This window comes from Sander lucioperca, chromosome 9 (assembly GCF_008315115.2).
Source record: "Sander lucioperca isolate FBNREF2018 chromosome 9, SLUC_FBN_1.2, whole genome shotgun sequence".
NCBI classification, from domain to species: Eukaryota; Metazoa; Chordata; class Actinopteri; order Perciformes; family Percidae; genus Sander; species Sander lucioperca.
The window spans coordinates 38,542,380-38,564,179 of record NC_050181.1 but is presented as its reverse complement, the minus strand read 5'-3'; the positions used below and the strand labels follow the sequence as shown (position 1 = coordinate 38,564,179).

The 21,800-nt window shown below is 41.8% G+C and overlaps 1 protein-coding gene across 14 annotated transcripts in view; it reads left to right on the top strand.

The window, feature by feature from the left end:
* The window catches only part of LOC116037427 (muscleblind-like protein 1), a 46,488-nt gene that overhangs the window by 11,146 nt on the left and 13,542 nt on the right, over positions 1-21,800 (top strand). For 13 of the 14 annotated variants that reach the window (XM_031281324.2, XM_031281328.2, XM_031281322.2 and 10 more), the window contains exon 2: positions 3,667-4,653. In XM_031281324.2, the coding sequence (XP_031137184.1) occupies positions 4,480-4,653 (174 nt within the window). In that variant the 5' untranslated portion in view covers positions 3,667-4,479. Of the gene's footprint in view, positions 1-3,107; positions 3,256-3,666; positions 4,654-21,800 lie in introns of those variants that run through there. The other variant, XM_031281325.2, reaches the window with a different exon arrangement.

Below are 21,800 nucleotides of genomic sequence, written 5' to 3'. Positions count from 1 at the left end.
CCTTCTGCTCTCTGTGTGTTGCCGTTCTCAAAATCCCTTCGCTTCCGGAAACAAAAACAAACTTTGAGCTACCAAGCTACACACTAAAAAAGTTTTGAAGAAAATTTGGGACGTGCAACAAGGCAGACCTGCTTTGTTCTTACGGGGAATGATTGTAAAGATTTAAAAAGAATATGTTTACAGCATTTACAATCTAACTGGGACGTTTTGGGACCAATTGGTGGGGATTGCTGTACACTGGTAAAAGCAAATGACGTTTAACTATGTATCCAGCTAATTTAAATAGCTCACGTTACTGTTTCATGTTAACAGTTAACTTCATTTAATATTGTATGTGGCGTTTTCTTTTGCGGGGTGCAAATGTTCCACCAGAACAAGTTCCTTCCCGAGACTATTTCGCAGAGCCACCGTCGCTGCGTCCAGAGTTTAGCGCCGCCCAAGACAATTGTGATTGGTTTAAAGAAATGCAAACAACCCCGAGCGTTTTTTTTTCTCCTGTTCTATAATGTGTGTTGTAGCCAGACCTTACTCCACAGCGCTGTATAGATAGGTCTGGTGATGTGAGACTATGCTAAACTAGACAACTATTGTGTCACTTGGCCATTTTTCAGGAAGTCTTACCATAACTGTGAACCACTCCCTCTTGTCTCTAGCAGTTAGTCACATTGACAACTTGAAGACCAGCCCAGATTAACAAAACGCATGTTGTTTTGATTGCTCTAACTTTTCAATCAGTTGAGACATGCCTTAGTAACAATACAGCTCTCTGTGTTCAAGAAAACCTCATAATGTCTGAGGGCCATCCATCACAGTGCACAGTGCAAGTCACCGCCAACTTTGCAGTTATGCAAAGTTTGCGCTTTCAGTGGTGGTGAAGAGTGTATTTCGACAGCATAAACCAAGACAAAATAGAAGACGGTCAGACTTGCTTTTTTGAGTCAGACGGTTTGGGCCGTTGAGGCATATGCTGTTGTCACATGACTGTGAGCTGATGGTGATGTGCTGATATTGAAGACACACACTTCCTCTTCTTGCAGTCATGTAATGTTTCTGCCACGTGTCCTAAAGGGTGATAGGAAGCATACGGTCTCTCTTTTTCTCTCTCTCTCTCTCTCTCTCTCTCTGGCCTCCTTTTAACATGGTGCACAAACACCACGCAGTCTTTCCTTCCTCCAGTGTGGTTGACCTTGCACCAGCTTGCAAGAGGGAGTGCTGCTGGAGGATGTTGGACGAGAACACAGGCCAGACAGTCACATTGAGGGCACAAAGGCAGAGGCATGGATGGAGTTGGAGAGGATGGGAAAAAACAGCAAGACCAAAGTAGAGTAGGATCCACTGGTAAAAACAGTATACATTCTGTTGTTAGAGAAGAGAAGTAAATCATATTAAACAGTCATTTGAAATGGATGCCTTGGAGACATAGAACAGTTAAATAGGAATTAGATAGAGGGAGTGGCATACTGACAAGAAAGACCATAGAGATGATGAAATCAATAGGGGAAGGACACCCATGTCCAGACATGATGGATCATAATGAGCGCTCATTATCACTCTGGCACTGTCTTACACCATACTACATTGTCTCTCTCTCATAGATACAGTATGTGCTCATCAGCCATAGAAACAGATTAGGCAGCCAGACAATGCAGGGGGGCACGTTTTCATGCATCAAGTCATCACATTCTCTCATTTGATTGAAGCCCCTGGCACCTTCAATTTAAAACATGTTATAATAGATATCTCTATTCCACCTCATTACTTTGTGTCCAGCTGTGGCTAGAGTTGAGTCTGATGAGTTCTGAGATGATCCGCGCTCACCTGAACTTCAAGTTATTACAATGTATATTTGGATAGTAAAAGTGTGTTGCCATCAGCCCTATCAGACTGAGCTGTAGCAATACATACTTGTAATATCAACATTATATGATATTAAAAACGCGGGTGCTAGTGCATACAGGGTTTCACAGAGAGATTAGACTTGGCTGACTTGACATTTTCACAGCGATGAAGATAAAATGATGAAGTCTCATTCCAAAACAAGACATTCAATCTTGCCGCACTTCAAAATGTTTCTTTTTTGGCATGAAAATACTATAAAACTGACATGTAAAGATTACTGCCTATCATCAAATAAAATGTTATTATCTGTCATTTGAAAATATTTAGCAGTAAGGTGATACATCTTTTCTGTTGTTTTGAAAATGTTATTGAAAAGTTCATTGGTTTTAGCCTCTAAAGTGCATGATATGGACGATGTGTGTGAGCCTGTGTATTGCAGGGGTAGGGCAGTTGTAGTGTTTGTGTTATGATTATGCTTGCACTCCAAAGGTCATTTGTAGCTGTAAAGCTACTTTTGCTAGCATAGGGGTTATCCAAGGTGAAACGAAGCAGTTTCCCCTCCCTTCACTCTGTAACATATATCCATGTTGCTGGGTCATCATGACCTGGGTGGTACTGCTGCAGAGCTCTGATATAGCGTGTTGCAGTGTTGCAGTGCTGTAAAGTTAGAAGCGGTTGGTAGCATTGCTGAAGGTGCGCATGCTGTTCTGGGAAAAGCCACTTCTCTACACAGGGTGTGGTGAGTTACCCCGCCTGTGTGATAAGCGCACACTAGGCCCACGGGAGCCCAATCATTCAAATTCCCCTAGCAAACCCCGTACAGTGCATTCACCAAAAATAGAAACCACTGCAAATATGATAAAATAAATACATAAAAAAAAACAAAAAAAAAAACACTTTGGGTCTGCGTTTGATAAATGATAAGTTTGGTTTATGAGTGAAATACACATGATATTATCACAGCAGGCAAGTTCATATCTGTGTGAGATCCTCGCAGTCTTGCTGTGATCGTAATGGTACTGTTTTTTTTTTTTTAGAAATGCTTGATTTCATGGAGAATAATATTATCTAGGGTCTTTAATCAAAGGTGTTTGTTAGAAAAATATATCATTTGTTTCGCGAGCAATCAGTAGAACTAGTGAGCATAGTGATTAGTTTAGCCTGTCTCTCTATTTCTCTTCCTCTAGCAGCAGGCAGGTCAGCCTCCTCTTTGCTCCTCCCCCAGCTCTCACCTGGCGCTCAGCCCAGAATGTTGCTGCAACTCTGCAAACTCATTGGTCCCCACTCTTACACCGCTTCGCAAGAAGGGAAATGACTAACCTCCTGCCCTGCCTCGACTTCCCCTCTGCTTTCACTCTCTTCCCTTTCTTTCACCTCTAAACACATTTGCAATGGCCGGCTTTGCTGTACTCAACTGTAAGTGATACAGGATTTGATCAGATTTTCCTGCGTTGACCAGAAGAGTTGGAAGGTTGTAAATGGCTGCTGTGTGTGTGTGTGTGTGTGTGTGTGTGTGTGTGTGTGTGTGTGTGTGTGTGTGTGTGTGTTTATGGTGTGGTGTGATGAGCGTGATTGTGCACCATGCGTGTTTAGTCTGCAAAGCGGGTGAAAGTTGTATTTGTTTCAGCTGACACAACTGCATTTCTGGCATTTTTACATATTCTTCATGTCCACAGCTGCATAGCTTAGCAGCAGATTTAAAAAAAAAAAATGCTGCAGGTCAGATCCTTGTATGAGAGATAAATGAAAGAGAAATAAACCTTAAATGTTTTCTTTGGATGTGTATCATTAGCCTAATCTTTCTTTCCCTCCTTTCTCTCTCCCCAGAGGAAGTGCCTTCTCTGATGTCTGCTGCAGCTTCGACCTGCTTCTACAGCTGAAGCTCCACCCTCCGCCCCGCCTCGCTCGCTTGCTGCCACAGTAACACGAGTACAAGGACAGCGGCCACACCCACCTCGCAGCCTACGCTCCGACCTGCTCATCCATCACCATCCACTCCTCACAGCCGGGCTCCAGCCTTAGCTCTCCTCACCGGACGGCCCTCCACCAGCCGAACAGCCTTACCACAGCAGCCCAACACACCACCAGGCCCACGCAGCATCTCACCCACCTTGCCTTTGACGTTCGCCTTCAGCCCTCTAAGCCTCCACTCGGTCCTCAGTGTCCTTAACCTTCCTGTAGCAGGCTACACCCAGACTATCACCTCTGTTGCCTGCTTCACTGCACCTAACCAAAGGGCTCTCTGTTTGGCCCGCTCATCTGTTTGCCTCCTTGGCTTGTGAATGTTGTAAGTGAGACCATTCAGCAAGAAACACTGAGAGAGAAAAGTCAGGCAGAGAGCGGCAACTTCATTGCTAGTCGTCTCCTGGATATAAACTCTTCTTCTGTGGTTGGTTGAGCCAAACGATTATCCAATCACATTCGCACTGCAACATTTCGCATTGGAAAAGGAGCCCTCTCAATCGATAGGAACTTTATTTTGAATGTTTCATTTCAACGTCACACACACGTATCACAGACTTTAACAACAAATACACACACAAAAAAAATACTTAAAACTTGTGAATTAAAACACGAGAGGTACTTTATTTACGCTTGAACAGATTTCAGCTCGGAATAACTTTTTGCCAGCGTTTTGCCATGGCGATGAACATGGCACACATGCGTGACACAAAGTGGCTGACACTTGAGGTATGTAGGGAGTTCCAGAGGGGCACGTGCTCACGCTCGGACCAGGAGTGCAAGTTCGCTCATCCGGCCAAGAGCTGTCAGGTGGACAACGGACGGGTCATCGCTTGCTTCGACTCACTCAAGGTAAGAAAGGAGAAGTGGTGAAAAGGAAGTCTGAAGGTCAGATCTCAGCCAGACACATTAGCCACAGATAAGAGATTGAGCGTGCTCAGTCTGGGTAAATATGTGGGGTTACAAACTGGAAATAGCAGCCTACATCTAGAGTGCACCATCTGGCTACGGCATGTGCTCTCCTTGGTCCCACCTATTTCTGGTCAGGTGACTGGAACATGTGATCAAGGGTAAAGAGAGGAGGGAAGGGGGAGGGGTAGCTTTTTACATTCAGGAAGCAGAAGTCAGGCGTTTGTAACACTGCACTGTGGATTTTCTAGGACAGGCTGAAGAGTTTTTGCGGGTTGTTTGGCAGTCACTGATGATTCGGTCACATTTCCGACTGATTACACTGCACATAAACACTGTTGCATGAATTTACTAAACCAGCACAGTCCGTCTAAACGTGAAAAACATGGCTGTGTGCCAGTGTTTGAACAGGAAAACACAGATGAATAGGCTGTCACATGTACAAACTCATATGGATGCCCTAAGCACAACATGTTTCAACAGCTAGAGTGGAACGAGGTGATAGCGTCATCATGTAGATCTCGCTCAGTCAAACCACTTCCTGTGCAGAGGCCTAGTGGCATTAAGAGGGGGTTTGTGTGTACGTGTGTGTGTGTGTGTGTGTGTGTGTGTTAAAGAGCGAAGTTAGGGGCAGATTTGGGGCACTGTATGCAGTCATTTTCCATTTTTAGGCAGTAGCAGGAAAAGAGAAAAGCAAACAACTCTTTTTTTCTTTCTCTCTCTCTTTTTCTCTCTCTCTCTCTCTCTCTCTTTCACAATCTGTCTTTTTATCGGAGCACAAGATCTCTAGAGATGGGCGGACCTCAACCCAAAGTTTCCAGCATTGACACACACACACACACACACACACACACACAGAGATTTGGCTATGTGTGTTTTTCACTTCTGTTTGTATTTTGCCCCTGCAGACACTGGTGACTCGTGGTCATTGGCAGTGTGTGAACAGGGCAGGGTTAGGATGAGGACAGTGTGTGTGAGTCGACTCAGAGAACAGTGTTTAATGCCAGATGTGGACAGAGGAGCATTGTCAAGCCCAGGCTGAACTCTCCCCAAGTTTCCTCACAATGTGCTAACGCCAGTGCATGCGTTTATGCGTTCATGCGTACATGCGTACATGCGTACATGCGTGTGTGTCTGTGTGTGTGTGTGATTGTCAAAATTACAAGCCACATTAAGTCATAGTTGTTTATTACATCTTGAGTCTTATTTTCATAGTTCTGGCCATCATTCATGTTGTGGAGATTGCCGCCACCATCATTCTCCCTATCTCGTGAGATATTTCAAGAAACACAAGCAATTTTGCCAAACATATTATTAAGAGAAAACAAAGACTGTAAAATGATTTCCCAGAACCGTCTGTTCGGGTCAGTTGTAACCATCCATCACAGTTTATAGACCCACTTCCTGGTTCAACTTTGATGTTTATACTTACCACAATTTTCTGACGCAACGATTGATTACGGCCAACATTTCTGATTCGCTCAGAAGTACATAATCTGGCTGAACTGGTGGCTTGTTTACAACCTGTGATCTGACCTGAGAGCTTGAATGGTCATTTATTTCCCAGTCGAACTTCATTAAAGTCATATCGCTGTGTTCCCAGATGTCAATAGTGAATTTAAAAGTTATAATAACCAATGGAAATGGTGGCCAAAATTACAAAGTCAAGTCCCAAGAAGTAAGACACAAATGTTCTTCTGACTACCTGGATGTCAGTGACCCCTCAGTTCAATACAGTGACCACATGTAGACATTCACTGACAACACAGTGGAGCTTTTATCTACAGGCGAAAGGCTCTCGATACATGAACGTATGTTTAAATTGTCATTCACGCTGAGATAAAGGCCAGCCACTGGAAAGGAGTAGCTGGCAGATATACAGTATAGAGGCTATTTGTGGGCACCAAGGGGCCTATTTTAGTAGTTTGGACTAATTTTCCACTAGGACTTGTGTATTAATGGGGATGGGTGATTCTTTTTTTAACTGTGTGCCCCATTTTTTCCACTGGTAATGAAAAACAGAGCAGGTTTCTATAACCCACAGTGGAAACAGCAGGAGAAAGCGAAAGAGCAAGAGAGAGTGAGAGCAAAATAAGATGGAGGAAATCAGAAGCAAAGGCTATTAGTTGCACGTATAAGTATAAACCACAAGATAAGACCTAAAATACAAACATATAGGCACGGACACATTCACCACATTGTTAAGGTTTTCCTCTTACATAGACCCACAAACCCACAACCTGAAAAAGTACATGTCCTACTCTACTTTCACACAGGTTCAGTGGTTGAAATAGGACAAATTCTCAATTTAGTTTTGTTACATGAAGCCACATTGCTCCCCATTACTAGTCTTGCACCCCCTACACACACACACACACACACACACACACACACACACACACACACACACGCACGCACACACACACCCTGCACCCTCACACACTTTCTGCCCATGAGAGAGGATCGGCCTTCTTCTTGAGAAGTCTATAATTAGAATGGGTCTCACATGATCACCAGTGCATAGCTGAGCAGGTCACACCCAAACCCAGTCATTTCCCCAACAGCCTGCCTCTCTCTCTCTCTCTCTCTCTCTCTCTCTCTCTCTCTCTCTCTCTCTCTCTCTCTCTCTCTCTCTCGCGTTCTCTCTGGCCTCCTTTTTACATAGTGCACAAGAACACATGCGTGCACATACAGAGATCACCCACAAAAAAAAAAAGTCCTGCACTAAACCACACTTGTAGAGTCAACGCTGAGGGAATTAGAGCAGGGAATGTATTTGTACCAGAAATAGCAAAAAAGACTTAATATTTTTTCATGGGAAGATGTTCATGGCAGTAATCAGATGTGGATGATATACCCCCAAGCAAGATAACCAATCAGAACTAAGTTTTCATCTAGGCCACAGAATTGAAACTAAGGTGTGCGTGTGTGCATGCATGCGTGCGTCTGTGCACTTACAATATACTGTATATGTATGCATGTGTGGGTGTTCACTGGCCTTAGACTTAGACCTAAGAGTGCAGCCCTTTCCGTTGCCTGTGTATCTGGTTGGTGCAACCCAGACGGCTCAGCTATGTCGAAGCGAGGTAAATATTTGGAGAAAGATTGTGGCTGCCAGAACTCCCTGATTTAAAGTCAGCTTTGTAACTTTGTTACTGTTAATGATTAACTTTTAAGCAGACGCTGATTCTAAATTTGTATAAAAGATTCCTATTTACAGCTAAATATGTCTACTATTTCGATCTGATTACTTGAGTTCTCTGCTTGCCTCACTAAAGCATTCCTAATCAGGTTGTATAATGTCAGAGTATAATAGTCAGCTCAGGTTGCAGAGCGAGATAATGCCTGCCTCATTAGTTTATAAAATGAGTCTGAAATAATATAGGTTACTCTCTACAGTGAATGAACTGTTACACTGCAGCTCCACCCCACACAGAGGTAAACTGCCAGTTTAATTCAAGTGCTGTACCATCCCACTTTAATTTGATGCAAGCCTATTCTAGTCCACCGTCGCTTGTTTTCATTCTCCTCCCATCTTGGTAGCTCCTTCTACTTCATTTCCCGCTCAGTCTGTTTTTTTGCCTCATTTACTTCAGGCCACGCCCATCCCTGGACAGGGTGGTTCACATTACACCCAGGTAGACGCACACGCACGCACACACACACACGCACACACACACACACACACACACACACACACACACACACACAGAGAAACCTATGTAGCGTGAGCTTATGGGCTGATGTGACATCAACAAGCAACCTCTTGTGAACCCAAGAGCAGCAGCAGGTCCTTGTTTACCCCCGACACTGCTGTCCATGCCATAAAAAAAGGAGTGGTAACTGTCCACCATGGGGAACAGTTTGAAACACAGCATAGACCTTGTACTTTGTCTACCTGCCAGCCTGACACACCCACTGTCATCATGTCTGTGTCCTGAGAAAAAGAGGCCAAGTGTGCGTGTGCGTGTCTGTTGCATCTGTATTAGTAATGCTGTTGCAGTGGGTTTCTGTGTGTTACCACACTGTTCTGAGCCAAGATTACATTCCTACAGAGCAGAGGGCGGGTAAATACCTCTTATTTATCTCTCTCTGTCTCTCTCTCCTGCTGTCTGTGTCTCTATCTGTCTTTCCTCTCATTTTGCTGACCATTTTTTGACAGCATGTTTATGTTCAGTGGTTAAAAGGAACAGTCACACACACACACGCACTGAGATGGTTGGCCAGACAGACATGTGGGGTAAATATTAGCCACGTTGCTAGTCGACAGTGTTTTTTATGATTTCAAACAAATTATCCAGCCAATCTCTGGGCAGTAAAATCAACACTGTGTGTGTGTGTGTGTGTGTGTGTGTGTGTGTGTGTGTGTGTGTGTGTGTGTGTGAGCAATAAGCAGATGGTTATAAGTTATGAGTTCAGAAGGCTAATGTGTATTTGACACTGCTGTCACACACTGCATTAAAAGACACACTGCACATAGCCATGTGTAGGCAACAGTTGTAATTCATGTGGCCAGTAATGAAAGAATAAAAACCAGAGCAAAAACAACATATTGTAGTTTATATAGGATTAAAATAAAACTATACTAAGCTAATTGAGATACTATATATATATATATATATATATATAGTATCTGACATGTTAGACTGTCTACAGTATTTGACATAAAACAGATCAAACGTTCTCCTTGGATGTTGTCTAAAAAGATCTGTGCCGCATTCGGACACAATCCAAATGCGCTGTTTATCTGCACAACAGCCACGGCTAGGCATGTGGAATCCAAAGCCACTCATAGCCGTGTGATCCTCACATTGCTTGCTTCACTGGCTTCTCGCCAAAAGTTACAAGCCCAAAGAAAAGGAAATAGGACACCTGTGCGCAGTGTCAATAGCTGACCAAGACAAATGTGTTTCGATATTAAGGTTTAGTCACACCTGTGATCGGCATGGTTTGTTTTCAGCAGCACTGTGCTAATCTCAAGTCAGGGTGCTGCCGTGAAGCTATAGTTTCAGACAGACACTGGTTCCTGGATCCGTATGGGTTTCTCTCCTCTGCAGTCAGCACATGGGATCTCCCTCCTAATTAGATTTTTAATGGGATATCTGTGGGTGCATCCACAATGAAAATGTCTCTCGAATTAACAAGGCCAGGATTCAGTCATCCATAACATTCAGCTTTTACTAGAAGAGAGCTATTCATATTGCAGTGTCGTCTGTTTGGCTGTGCTCGGTCTTCTCTGATTATAACAAGCAGGTTTCACTAGATAAGAGCTGAGTCACATTGCAGGGGCTTTTATTTTGGTAAGTAAGACCTTTTACGTCTCTTTCTCCTAGTGTTGAGGGGTTTATTCTTACGTCTTTCTCACTGTCAGGCTAGAGAGATTTGTGTTTAAACCAGTCTAATCCAGACCTACACACACACACACACGGAGACATTCTTTGGTCTGCTCATTCTATGGTGTGTCCATCCTTGTCAGATCAGTTTGGCTGTGCGTCTTCTCTGTGAGCTTATGTGACGGAAGATCAGCGACAACAGCCTGTCTTTTCTTCTCAGTGTCAGTCGTCCCTATCCCTCCATCACACTGGGCCCCTTTATAACACCACTGATACAATGATTACTTCTCTAGCCTCTCTCTCTCTGTCTCTCTAACACACAGACATACCATACAACCTCACATAGCTTGAGGGTTTGTTTGCTTCACCAATTAATCAATATTGACGAAGTGTTATTATTCCAGTCATGCTGTTGTTAGTGGATTTATGTTCATGCGTTTTTATTGGTTAAAATGTATAGATTTCCAAGCAACTATTAAATGAATCAGAGCAAACATTTACATTTATTTTAACTCAGACACTATAAAGGTAAGGCTTTTTTATATCCACACATACTGTGGAAAGGAATCAGCCCTCATCATGCTTTATTTTTATGAAAGCTTCATACAAACCAGCTTTGCATTGGCCTAGGTTTCAACTATTCAATGCTTGTGACATGAACATCAAGATAGACGTTATCGTTGGCTCCATCCTTCAGACTTTAGCATGAAAACATTTCTATCTTCATCACTTTTAACCCCAAGAACCTTATTTTAATACATCAGGCTAAATTGAGGAAAAATGTGTCTAAAATGATGCTCTGCAATGCATGTATCGCATCTAATAATATGTAAATGCATCCATTTACATCTAGAATACATGTATTTTCATTTGCAGACATGGCGCTGCCATGAGTCTTGGATTTAAATATTTGACTCGATGAAAACATCATATAGCTTCAATAAAAACTGGAACAAGCCACCACAGAATATATGTAATATTGTCAGACAAATGTGGAATAAGACTTTAGTATAAAAGGGCAGTTTGATACTTCAGCAAACGCTCGTTGAGCAGCTACCTAACACAACAGAAGGGTAAATGGTGTGTCGCAGCTATACAAACTCACATTGTTTTAACAGAGAACAAAAATGCCGAAAACAGCCGTTGTCGTGTTCGTGGTTTGTGGCTAACCGCACTGACAAACACTTCACTTTTCCCCGGATTGCATAGATGCATAATTTTCCTGTGAATCCCTCATGTTTAGTGAGGCCATCTCAAATCAGCACAAGAATGGCGGACTCCGCCACTACTAAATTAAGAGATCGTTACTGAATGTGAATACATTTAAATGCTATGCAGAAATAATGGCGAGCATAAATACTTTCAAAAATGGAGTTTGATTTCAAGGTAATCTAAGGGACTTTAAAGCTACTTAAGGGGAAATAAAAAGGAAAACTGGATGATAAGGGGTGAAATTGTTTTAATCTTAACATACCTTCAGCCTTTTAACTGATCTGGCTTTTCCTAATTATCCCTATCCATCTCCGTCAATAACTTCCGGTTTCTCTCTTTTTCTTGTTGGCTTTTTCAGTCTGTCAGCTCTGCCATTATCCTCCCATTAGACAGATGAGAGAGGAGGAGAGGAGCTTGAGGGCACAGCAACTCACTTAGACTCAACTCTCTCAACACCTTTTCAAGCTGCTCCTCCCCCTCGCCAGCTGTTAGGTCTATTAGTCAATTTTACCCGGCCCCTTATCTCTATGTTGATGCCAAAACGTGAAAGAGAATCTACACGGTGAGATGCCCGCTGGTGGTGCAAGGCACAAGAATGTGAGACAACAAGGATAGCTGTCCATCTGTTTTTCACTCGCTCAATTGCTCTCTCTCTGTGTCAATCTTGTTTTTGTTTTTTTTAAGTGCATTCCTTCTCAAAATCATGGTGTCTGGGCCTGTCAAACCCATGGGATTGGTCTTAATTACTTTCTCCTTTTCTCTGATTCCAACCCTAACTTTTGGAAAGAAGGAAAATCCAGCACTCTGCTCTTGCTGCAGCATCACCATTTATTAAAGAAAACTAACGTTGCGGTCCCTCTGGACCTTCATCAAGAGTATTTTCAACAATACACACAACCGTGGTTTTAAATACGTTCTGATCCTCCCATTCTGGGCCCCCAGGTGTGAGACAATTGACAATCATTTATCGATGGGAGTGTCTTTCAATAAACACACCTGTCATTTGTGCAAAATTTCACATTCATACAAGTAATACATATCTTAATTTAATTGCAATACTACACATTTCAGTTTCTCATCCATTTCAGGAATACATAGTGACTCCACAATTTTAACTTGATGCCACTTAGCCTTTAAAAATATTTATATTCACAGCGTTTCTTACATGAGTGCAAATACATACACATATATATATATATATATATATATATATATACAGTGCTGCTCATAAGTATTCATACCCATGGTCAAGTTGACTAAAAAGAGGAATAAAAAAATCATCTTTTGGAAATTGATCTTAATGCCTTAATTAAAAAAATTAGGAAAAATCCGACCTTTTAAGGACACCAATTTTTTTGTGAATTAATAATGTATTGTAAATAAATAAATGTTCTTCCTTAAAATACAGGGGCCATAATTATACATACCCCTATGTTAAATTCCCATAGAGGAAGGCAGATTTTTATTTTTAAAGGCCAGTTATTTCATAGATCCAGGATACTATGCATCCTGATAAAGTTCCCTTGGCCTTTGGAATTAAAATAGCCCCACATCATCACATACCCTTCACCATACCTAGAGATTGGCATGGTTTTATTTCAGTTAGCCTAATAGCTGGTTTGATTTGCACTGATATGGATCTTATCTCAGTTAGCTATTAGGCTAACTGAAATAAAACCATGCCAATGGATACAGAATGTGTGTATATATATATATATATATATATACACATTCTGTATCCATTACAATAATACATATCCATGTAGTATCTACATACTCAAATTCATATCCATTATTATTATCCAACCCTAATTCTAAAATTGCAAAATGTACCCATTTTATAAAAACATTAGGTTACACTTTACTTGAAGGTATCTACATAAGAGTGACATGACACTGTCATGAACGTGTCATAAACATTATAAACAAGTCATAAACGTTTATGACATAACGCTTCTGTCATTAAGTGTCATTCGGTTATTGTCATGACAAGTTAGGGTTAGGGTTAGAGTTAGGGTTAGGGTTCATGTGTTCATGACAGTGTCATGTGTTCATGACAGTGTCATGTCACTCTTATGTAGTTGCCTTCAAGCAAAGTGTTACCAAACATTAGTATGTGACATTGAGCGAAAACTCTGAGAGGTGAAGCAAGTCAGCAGTAAACGCACTTCATCATCACCCACTTTCTCACAAATTATGTCACATCTCCATTTTGGCTTGTCATGATCCATCATGTGTCCTTGTTTTTTGACCTGAAACAGTGGCACCACCTGAGGTCCAATTAGTGTTAGCCCTGATTAGTTTTGTGTCACACACACACAGACTGCAGGAGTCATACTGCACAGTGCACTGCATCCTCTACATTGTCCATTACTCATACTGGCGCCAGGTACATAATATATTGCTTTATATATCATGAGTAGTCGTAGCATTTAGCATTACTTGCATTTGCACACTGCCAGTTAATACGTCTGGACTGGACTTTGGGCTGATTTGTTGAATAGATGTCATTGACTGCTGTAGCTACTCTCATTTCACTTATATGGGATTTAGACTATTGAAAACTGCAAGTAGAGTTAATTTGAGTTGTTTAGAAACTTGCAGTAACCCTAATAGAATAGAAAAGAATAAACTAGAATAATTCCTTGTGATGCTTATTATAGGACAACACGTACGTACAGAATTTGTGATACAAGTCAAGTAGCCCCAGAAACTAATTGAATTCCCACTCCACTGTCAGTTTTTTTTTTCCTCACCTTTCAAGAGAGAAACAATTTGAAGAGTTAATGTGATACAAAAAAAATCCTTCTTCAAATGCAATTAGAGAGAGGGGAGTGTGAAAGCATCCCGCTTTTACTAGTGCGAAATTCGAAGGAGATAATCGCACACAGGAAACAGGATTAGGCCAGTTGACAGTGGGATTAGAGCTGTGGATAGGATTACAGTCTGTGAGATCAGATTAGCACAATACATGCCAGATTGAATCTGTTAGTGCTGCAAACTAAATGAATCATCTGCCCGGTGGTTATTACTTGCCCATTGATAGAAGGGACTTGTTCTGCGTGTTTCCACAACCCAGGTGTCACAAACCAGAGAAGGAAATGAACCCTGTGCTGATAATGGTGGTAGTGGTGTGGGTGAGAAAGGGAGAACAGACAACGGGGATCAAAGAACGGCATATAAAAGAGAAAAAGGAGCAGTGGCATGCCTCTAAACTTTCTTTGAGCTTTTGAAGTGTTTTTTGATGCATCGTAAAGCTGCCACTCTGACGAGGTAGAAGCAGGGATGTAGTCTGCATAAAAAAGATGGGGAAGGCATACAGTAGGCTTTTCTTATCTTGGTCAAAGGAGTTACTTCTGCCTTATATGATCACTTTCCCTTCTGTCCCCTTTTATCTTATCTGTCTGTGAGAAAGTTCATGTGGTTCTTATTGCTATTCAGGACTGTTATGGTAGTTGAATCCACACATTAAAGCATAACACTTCAGTAAACAGTTTAATGATTTAAAACCCATGAACATAAATCCATCTCTATGGTGGTAAAATAAATGATAAAAGTACTTTTGCTATTAATGTAGATGCTCTGCTAAGACACTAGAAGCAAAGTCTAACCATTGGTTTCGCATGTCACCAGATTACTCATCTTTATAGTTTTGAAAGGCTGGCTGATTAAGATACATGGCCGACTTTGATTCTGAGCCTGTGAGGCCTACAGACAGTGAGAAAAGAGCACACCTCAGTCGTTTGAGAAACAATAGCGTTGTTATTGACGCCTCGCTGCTGCCTGGACCTTGTGAGTTCTGCGCAATGACTCTTCTTTCTGTCTCCCACTGGGAAGCGGAGCTCCGAGATGATTTAATGAACGTGCCCAGGCCACCTCACGTACTTACACTTCGAGTATTGGATGGCTTTCATAAAGTGCTGCTGCTCAAATCGATACCTGCGAGATTGCTCTGTTATTACTGATAATGAAAAGTCCCGAACTAACCTTGTTAGCCTTTTAAAGGAGAAGAAAGCAGCACTGCATAGAACAGTCTGTAGAGAAAAAACTGGCGTAAATAAAGTCACATGAAAGTATGTTTGTGTGAAAAGAGATAAGGGGGGGGGAGTCAGGGGAAAAACAGAGAGGTCTAAGTTTGGATCCAGGGCTCCTGTGTACGTGACATCTGACCTGAGGCATTTCTGAGAACCAACACCCTCTCAAGTGTGAATAACTCATTGCTCTGTGTGTGTGTGTGTGTGTGTGTGTGTGTGTGTGTGTGTGTGTGTGTGTGTGTGTGTCTATACATAGTGAGGTTTGTGTAGCTGCCACTGTGTCTAATCCATAGGTGTGTTTATGTTTGAAGCATCAAGTGAGACTGCTGTCAACTTAAGTTTGCACAGTATTACTTTAAATGATTACCTAAAACTTTGTAAATCCACCAACATTTTCTGACCACACAAACATGTTTTTATCTAGCTTACCTCATCACTCTCTGTGTGGTCTGTGTTGTAGCCTGTAATCCTTTTCTCATCGTCGTTGTTTGGTGAGGGTGGTAATGCGTCACCGGGGGCATACTGCAACTATTATCATAGATTAACACTCCCTCCCTCCTCCGTATCCCAATAAGCTCCAGCGTGGATCACAGTGTACACTGAGTCCCAACAGGGAGATATAGACATAATCACAAGGGTATGAGTGTGCGTTCATGGTCTGATATAGAAATGCCAGCCACAGCGCGAAACAACCCTGCATCAAGTATCACTGCGTAGATCTCTTATGTCCTCCTTGCCCTCCTTATAAACTTTACTGATAATTTAATGCAAAATTAAGTGGCTAAAACCAAAAAGAAAATCAATTGTACTTTACTGTAAAAGGGTATTATTGATTGTGCATTTCTCATTGCTTTTGGTGGCTCAATACTTGCAAATATAGCAACAATAAGACCACACAAGCACATCTGAATATTCTTGGTCTGCTATGCTTCCAGTAATTTGAATGGCTCTTCACTGACTATCAGGAAATTCCAGTTTGCCTTGTCATGTAAGATGATCTGCTAGTAGTCAGAATTTTGACTGAGTTGATATGTTTTATATTTTGAGCCATATTTGAGCACACAGTAGACAAAAAGACCAACCACCGGGCCTGGCCCTTTGAGTCTCTGCTGCTTTTCCAGCAAAACAAAGCTTTATTCACAGTGTGTGTGAGGAGAAAGGGCTTTCATCTCTGCGTATGTTTTGGACAGAAGTCACTGGAACGCAGGGCAGAGAACAGTGTGAGTCTCACACCACAACACTGGAACATCAAAGAAACATAAGAATACATATGTATGCATAGGCAATGCTGCAAATGAGTGAAATGATAATAATATATAATAATGTATACTTTATTAATCCCGCAAGGGGAAATTACAATGTTTTTCACTTTGTCGTTATTACACACATTACACACAGGCCTGAATTACACACACACATGCTCAGTACCTATACATGCACTAATGGAGAGATGTCAGAGTGAGGGAGCTGCCCATGGCAGTGGTGGCCTAAAGGTTAGAGACGCTAGAGCTTGTGACCGGGAGGTCGTCGGTTCAATCCCCAGACCGACAGGATAAAATCTGGGTGGGGAAAGTGAAAGAATTAGCGCTTGTCCCTCCCTCATTACCATCACTGAGGTGCCCTCGAGCAAGGCACTTAATCCCAACCGCTCCAGTGGAGCTGCTCAGTGGCCAGCAGATGACACTGTGGTTGTACTGGGCAGCTTCCAGGTATGAATGTGTAACTGTGTGAATGTGATCAGGGCGTTCCTGCAAAAGAGAGGCTTCCTCTCAGTGAACCTTCCCTGAACAAATAAAGGTTAAAAAAAAAATAAAAATGGCATGGCGCCCAGAGCAGTTGGGGGTTCGGTGCCTTGCTCAAGAGCATTTTGGCAGTACCCAGGAGGTGAACTGGCACCTCTCCAGTTACCAGTCCACCACCATACTTTGGTCCGTATGGGGACTTGAACCAGCGACCCTCCGAGCCCAACTCCCTTCTGACTGAGCTACTGCCCCCCCGATGTAAAACAGACATACACTAGCTGTTAATTAGTGTAACAAAAATGATTTTCCAAGCTTTTAATTCCTTAGAATTTTAGTAAATGTTCTTGCCACAGTTTAAAGCCCAGAGGGAATTTAGATTGATGGTTTGTTGCAATGGTTCCCGAACGGGTCGTGAGAAAGATCTGAGGTTTCATGAGATGTTCAAAGGGAAAGGAAAGCAAGATAACATATTTCTGCTATACAAAATTGTTTTACTTCTAATTTTTATTTAGTCTTTTTTTATGAATTACGAGAGTTTTACCACCTCAGGCCTCTATAAATTATTCAAATAAAACATTCTCATATTTCTTCTCATGTTTGGTTTTAACCCTGAGTGTAGGAGCCACATATTGTATGTTGTTTATGGTCTCGTTTGTATTGTTTGTTGATTATATTTGTTTGCTTCACCTGTTCACCTGAGTTTTTTGGGCTTTGACAGAGAGGGGGTGAGCATGGGCGCAAACACTTTCTGTTGACCGCCGCACTAACGCACTTATTTCGACTCACAAAGTAACTTTACATTTGGTAACTGCCGTGCTAGTTGTATTTTACATGTGGAGGAATAAATCATTGCAGTACAATCTTGAGCGTGTCACAGTGTGTTTATGCATCTCTCAGTGTTTAGTCCCTCGCGGCAGCACTTTGTTGGACTGCTTACAGCCGCAATACTGAGGACAGTCAACAGACTGCCCCAGATGACTTGAGAGGTATGGACGGTTCATAACGTAGCTGCAGATTAGAGCTGTATTGTGGCCCTAAACCATTCAGCATATTATTAACCACCTGTAGTGAGGGGTTGTAATTAAAAAAGGTTGTGAACCACTGGTGTATTGGATATATTTTTACTCTAACCCTTAAGTTAAAGCCAGTGTTTCTTCACCTTGCCACTGTTTCACTCACTTTTTCTCACATAAAAACACACACACACACACACACACACACACACACACACACACACACACAGGCGCATTTAAAACATCTTGCCGCATGCTTCACTTCTTCTTTTCCAAAGAGTTGGGATGCAGCCACACCCAGCATTCTTTACACATTGGTTCATTGTTTGTTTAAATCCTACACAGTCACAAAAGCAGGGTGTGTGTGTGTGTGTGTGTCAACGGGTGAGAGGCAGAGTTAGAAAAGAGAGAGAGCGATCAGGGTGGGACATGTTATTCCAATTTATCATCAATCAGACTGCACGGTAGCCAGTGGGATTATTGTTCCCTCTTTGGCCTGGAGTTTGGCAAGTCTGATCTCACCAGGAGAAACACAGACCCCCACTACTAATACAAAACACAGTCTGGACGGAACCTAAAGAAGGCACGGGAAGTTCAGTTGTTATTGAATTCAGTTGTTATTATTGTTTTTATATTAAGTTATTGTTTGTGATCCACAAGTCATCGTTATATAAAGTAATGATGACAAGCAAATGTAAAATATTTTACAAAATGAGATCTGAATTAATTGGATATTTGCTTATTGATTCTGTAATGTAACCTGCAATCTGTATTGTACTGTACATAAGTTTAAACCAGTTATAAATTTCTTCTAGTAGTAGTCATTTTGCAATTTGTACATATAAGAAGTCATTTTTATACATTGAAAGACAATTTCTTTGAAATATTCTAATTTAATATTATTATATATCTTTAGGTTTTGTCATTTTGGTATTGTGGCCCTTGATAAAACAATATGAGGGCTTTTCACACTGTATTCTCAGGGTTGGCCTGAGCCCAGGGCTATACAATTCACACTCTCTAGCCCTGGGTTAAGTGTCAGTTAAAACACATACCTAATGTTAACATTCTACAACTTCTTCTGTTGAAGGAACACGCCGACTTATTGGGACTTTAGCTTATTCACCGTAACCCCCAGAGTTAGATAAGTCCATACATACCCTTCTCATTTCCGTGCGTGTTGTAACTCTCAACGGTAGCTTAGCCTAGCACGGATCCTGTAGGTAATCGGTTCCAACTAGCCTACTGCTCCGAATAAGTGACAAAATAACGCCAACATGTTCCTATTTACATGTTGTGATTTTTATAGTCACAGCGTGTACAAATAACAAGGTCACATGAGACACAGCCATCTTCTAACCGTATATAAACTGGGAACTATATTCTCAGAAAAGCAAAGCATTTCTACTCTTTGTCCGGTGCTTCTCATGTGCTGCAAGCATATTACTCCGCCCAAGTAGCAGAAGTAGCAGTGTTCCTTTAACAGCAAGCAACAGTATAAATTCCAAAAGCCTTGTTTCACACTGGCAACTGTTAGCCCCAGGTTTAGCATTTTTTTGAGGGTGAGGTTAACCCTACAATCTCGGGGCTAACCTTGCCCCAGAGCAGGGCCAACAAACCCTAGGCTAAAGTTGGGGTTAGCCCACTTGCAATGTGCCAGGATTGTGCCAGTGTGAACGCTTTCTTAGCTTTAGGCTAACAGCTCCCTTAGCCTGGGGCTAAGTGCAGTGTGTAAGGGGCTATGATATTGTCATAATATGCAGCTGTAAAACTGGATAACCTGAAGTGGAAAAAACATTCCTGAAACACATTTTGGATGACGAAGACACATATGTAACTACTCTCTGCTCATCAACCTGAACCGACACTGGGGAATCAACTAATAATGTGGATAAATCGCTCTGAAGCGGCTTGCTTCATTGTTTTCATAATTTCTGGCATAAGCATGGAGTAAATGACAAATCACTTCATTCACTAATACCATTCTCATCAGGTATTTTCTCACTGGGCCATGGAAAATGTGATTTGAAACCTTCTATGGGTCTCCATAACACATCCAATTTTTTTTATTTGCATAATTACCTTTAAATTGTGTTGGTATAATGAGATAATATAATTCTCTGTTCCGAAATTTGAATCCCTCGAGCGATTTGAAACGTTGAAGATGATATCTTTTAACATTCATCGGCAGTGAGTATCAGCTTTTTCATGATGGTTGTATTAGCAGCACATACACATAAAAAGGCCAGGACACAGGACAGAGAGGTGTGGTGATTGGATGCCCTCTACTCTCAGAATAGTTGTGGCTTCAGGGTTGGTGGTATCTCTAGTACTTTCTTTCCTGTACTGTATCTGCCAGCGATCAGGAAGATTCCAGGAATAACTGTGTTGTTAGAGCAGTGGGTCCGGCTGCTCTGTTGCCGTGGACACCGTCTCTCACTGCTCCTCAAGGCCGCTGATGTCATGATAACAGCCACAAACATGATGTGAGAGGGGCGGCGTCTTTCTTCTCCTTCTCTCAGTCTGCATCTCCATTTTCTTTCTCTCTCTCTCCTCCTTCTCTCCTCCCTGCATGTGATGACCCATACTAATCACTTCTTCTGCAAGTTCTAAAATTTCCCTGACGCAGCCCGGCGCTCTCTCTCGCTATAGAGTCACTATGACTCTCTCTCTCTTCCACTTATGCAGCCTGACGTTTCCTCTTCTGGGACCTGATTCTTTTTGTTCAAAATGGCTGCCTGTGTTGGTTGATGCCGTTTCTCTTTGTGTGATTTGGCAGAATGGCAAATGTTAGCTCAAGTCAGAGCCACGTGTTTCTTTGTTAAACATTACCGTACCACCTTAACCCACGCATAAACCACTGCAGGTGTGAATCCTGCGCTCGACAGACAGGGTTATATGGGGTGAACGCAATATGATCCTTCATGCCTTTGCAACTCCCACACACATGCCAACTCACGTAACACACACTATCTCTCCACACACACTCTCACTCTCTCCCCTTGCTGCATGCCGTTGTCACTTTCTGGATAAGTGCTATTAGAACCTGTTTTCATCTCCTCTTCTTTCACACATGCAAGACACACTCGCTCACTTTCCACACACAAGCGCACACACACACACACACACACACCTCTGAGTGTTGACAGTGTCAGAATTCTTCTGAATGCCAGCTCAACCTATGTGTACATAACCTGGACAGGAAACCTTCACCCCTCGGCATGGAAAGTCATGCTTTTGTTCAAATTTCCTTTAATTAATTAATTAATCAATCAATCAATCAACATTGTCCCTAACTGCTAACTAACTAACTGCTCTAACAATTTTTATTCCATACTATACAAAAACTGTGACATATTCCTTTTTTGCTTGTATCTTTGATGCACTGAAGGTGTATCACACATATTGTGAGAGGTTATTAAATCCATTACAAATGCTGTTTTTATGGCTCTATGTGTTTGTGTGTGCTTTTGTCTTTACGTCAAAAGAAAAATATCTCATGCTTGACTTTATGCACTTTTTCATCTACAGTATTTCAGCCAATCTTAACTTATTTTAAAAGTAAGACAAATATCATATATAATATGTTGCATCAGTTAGCTCTTCACTCAAGATTTTATTATATGGACCATAATCCATGTGCTCCCTTCTGTTACTGAGGCAGTAACAAAGAGAACAGGGACACAGAATAGAAGAGACGTGGCTGTAGTCCCACTCCATGCATTCTGTATTGATGCAACACAATCTTTAAGAAAT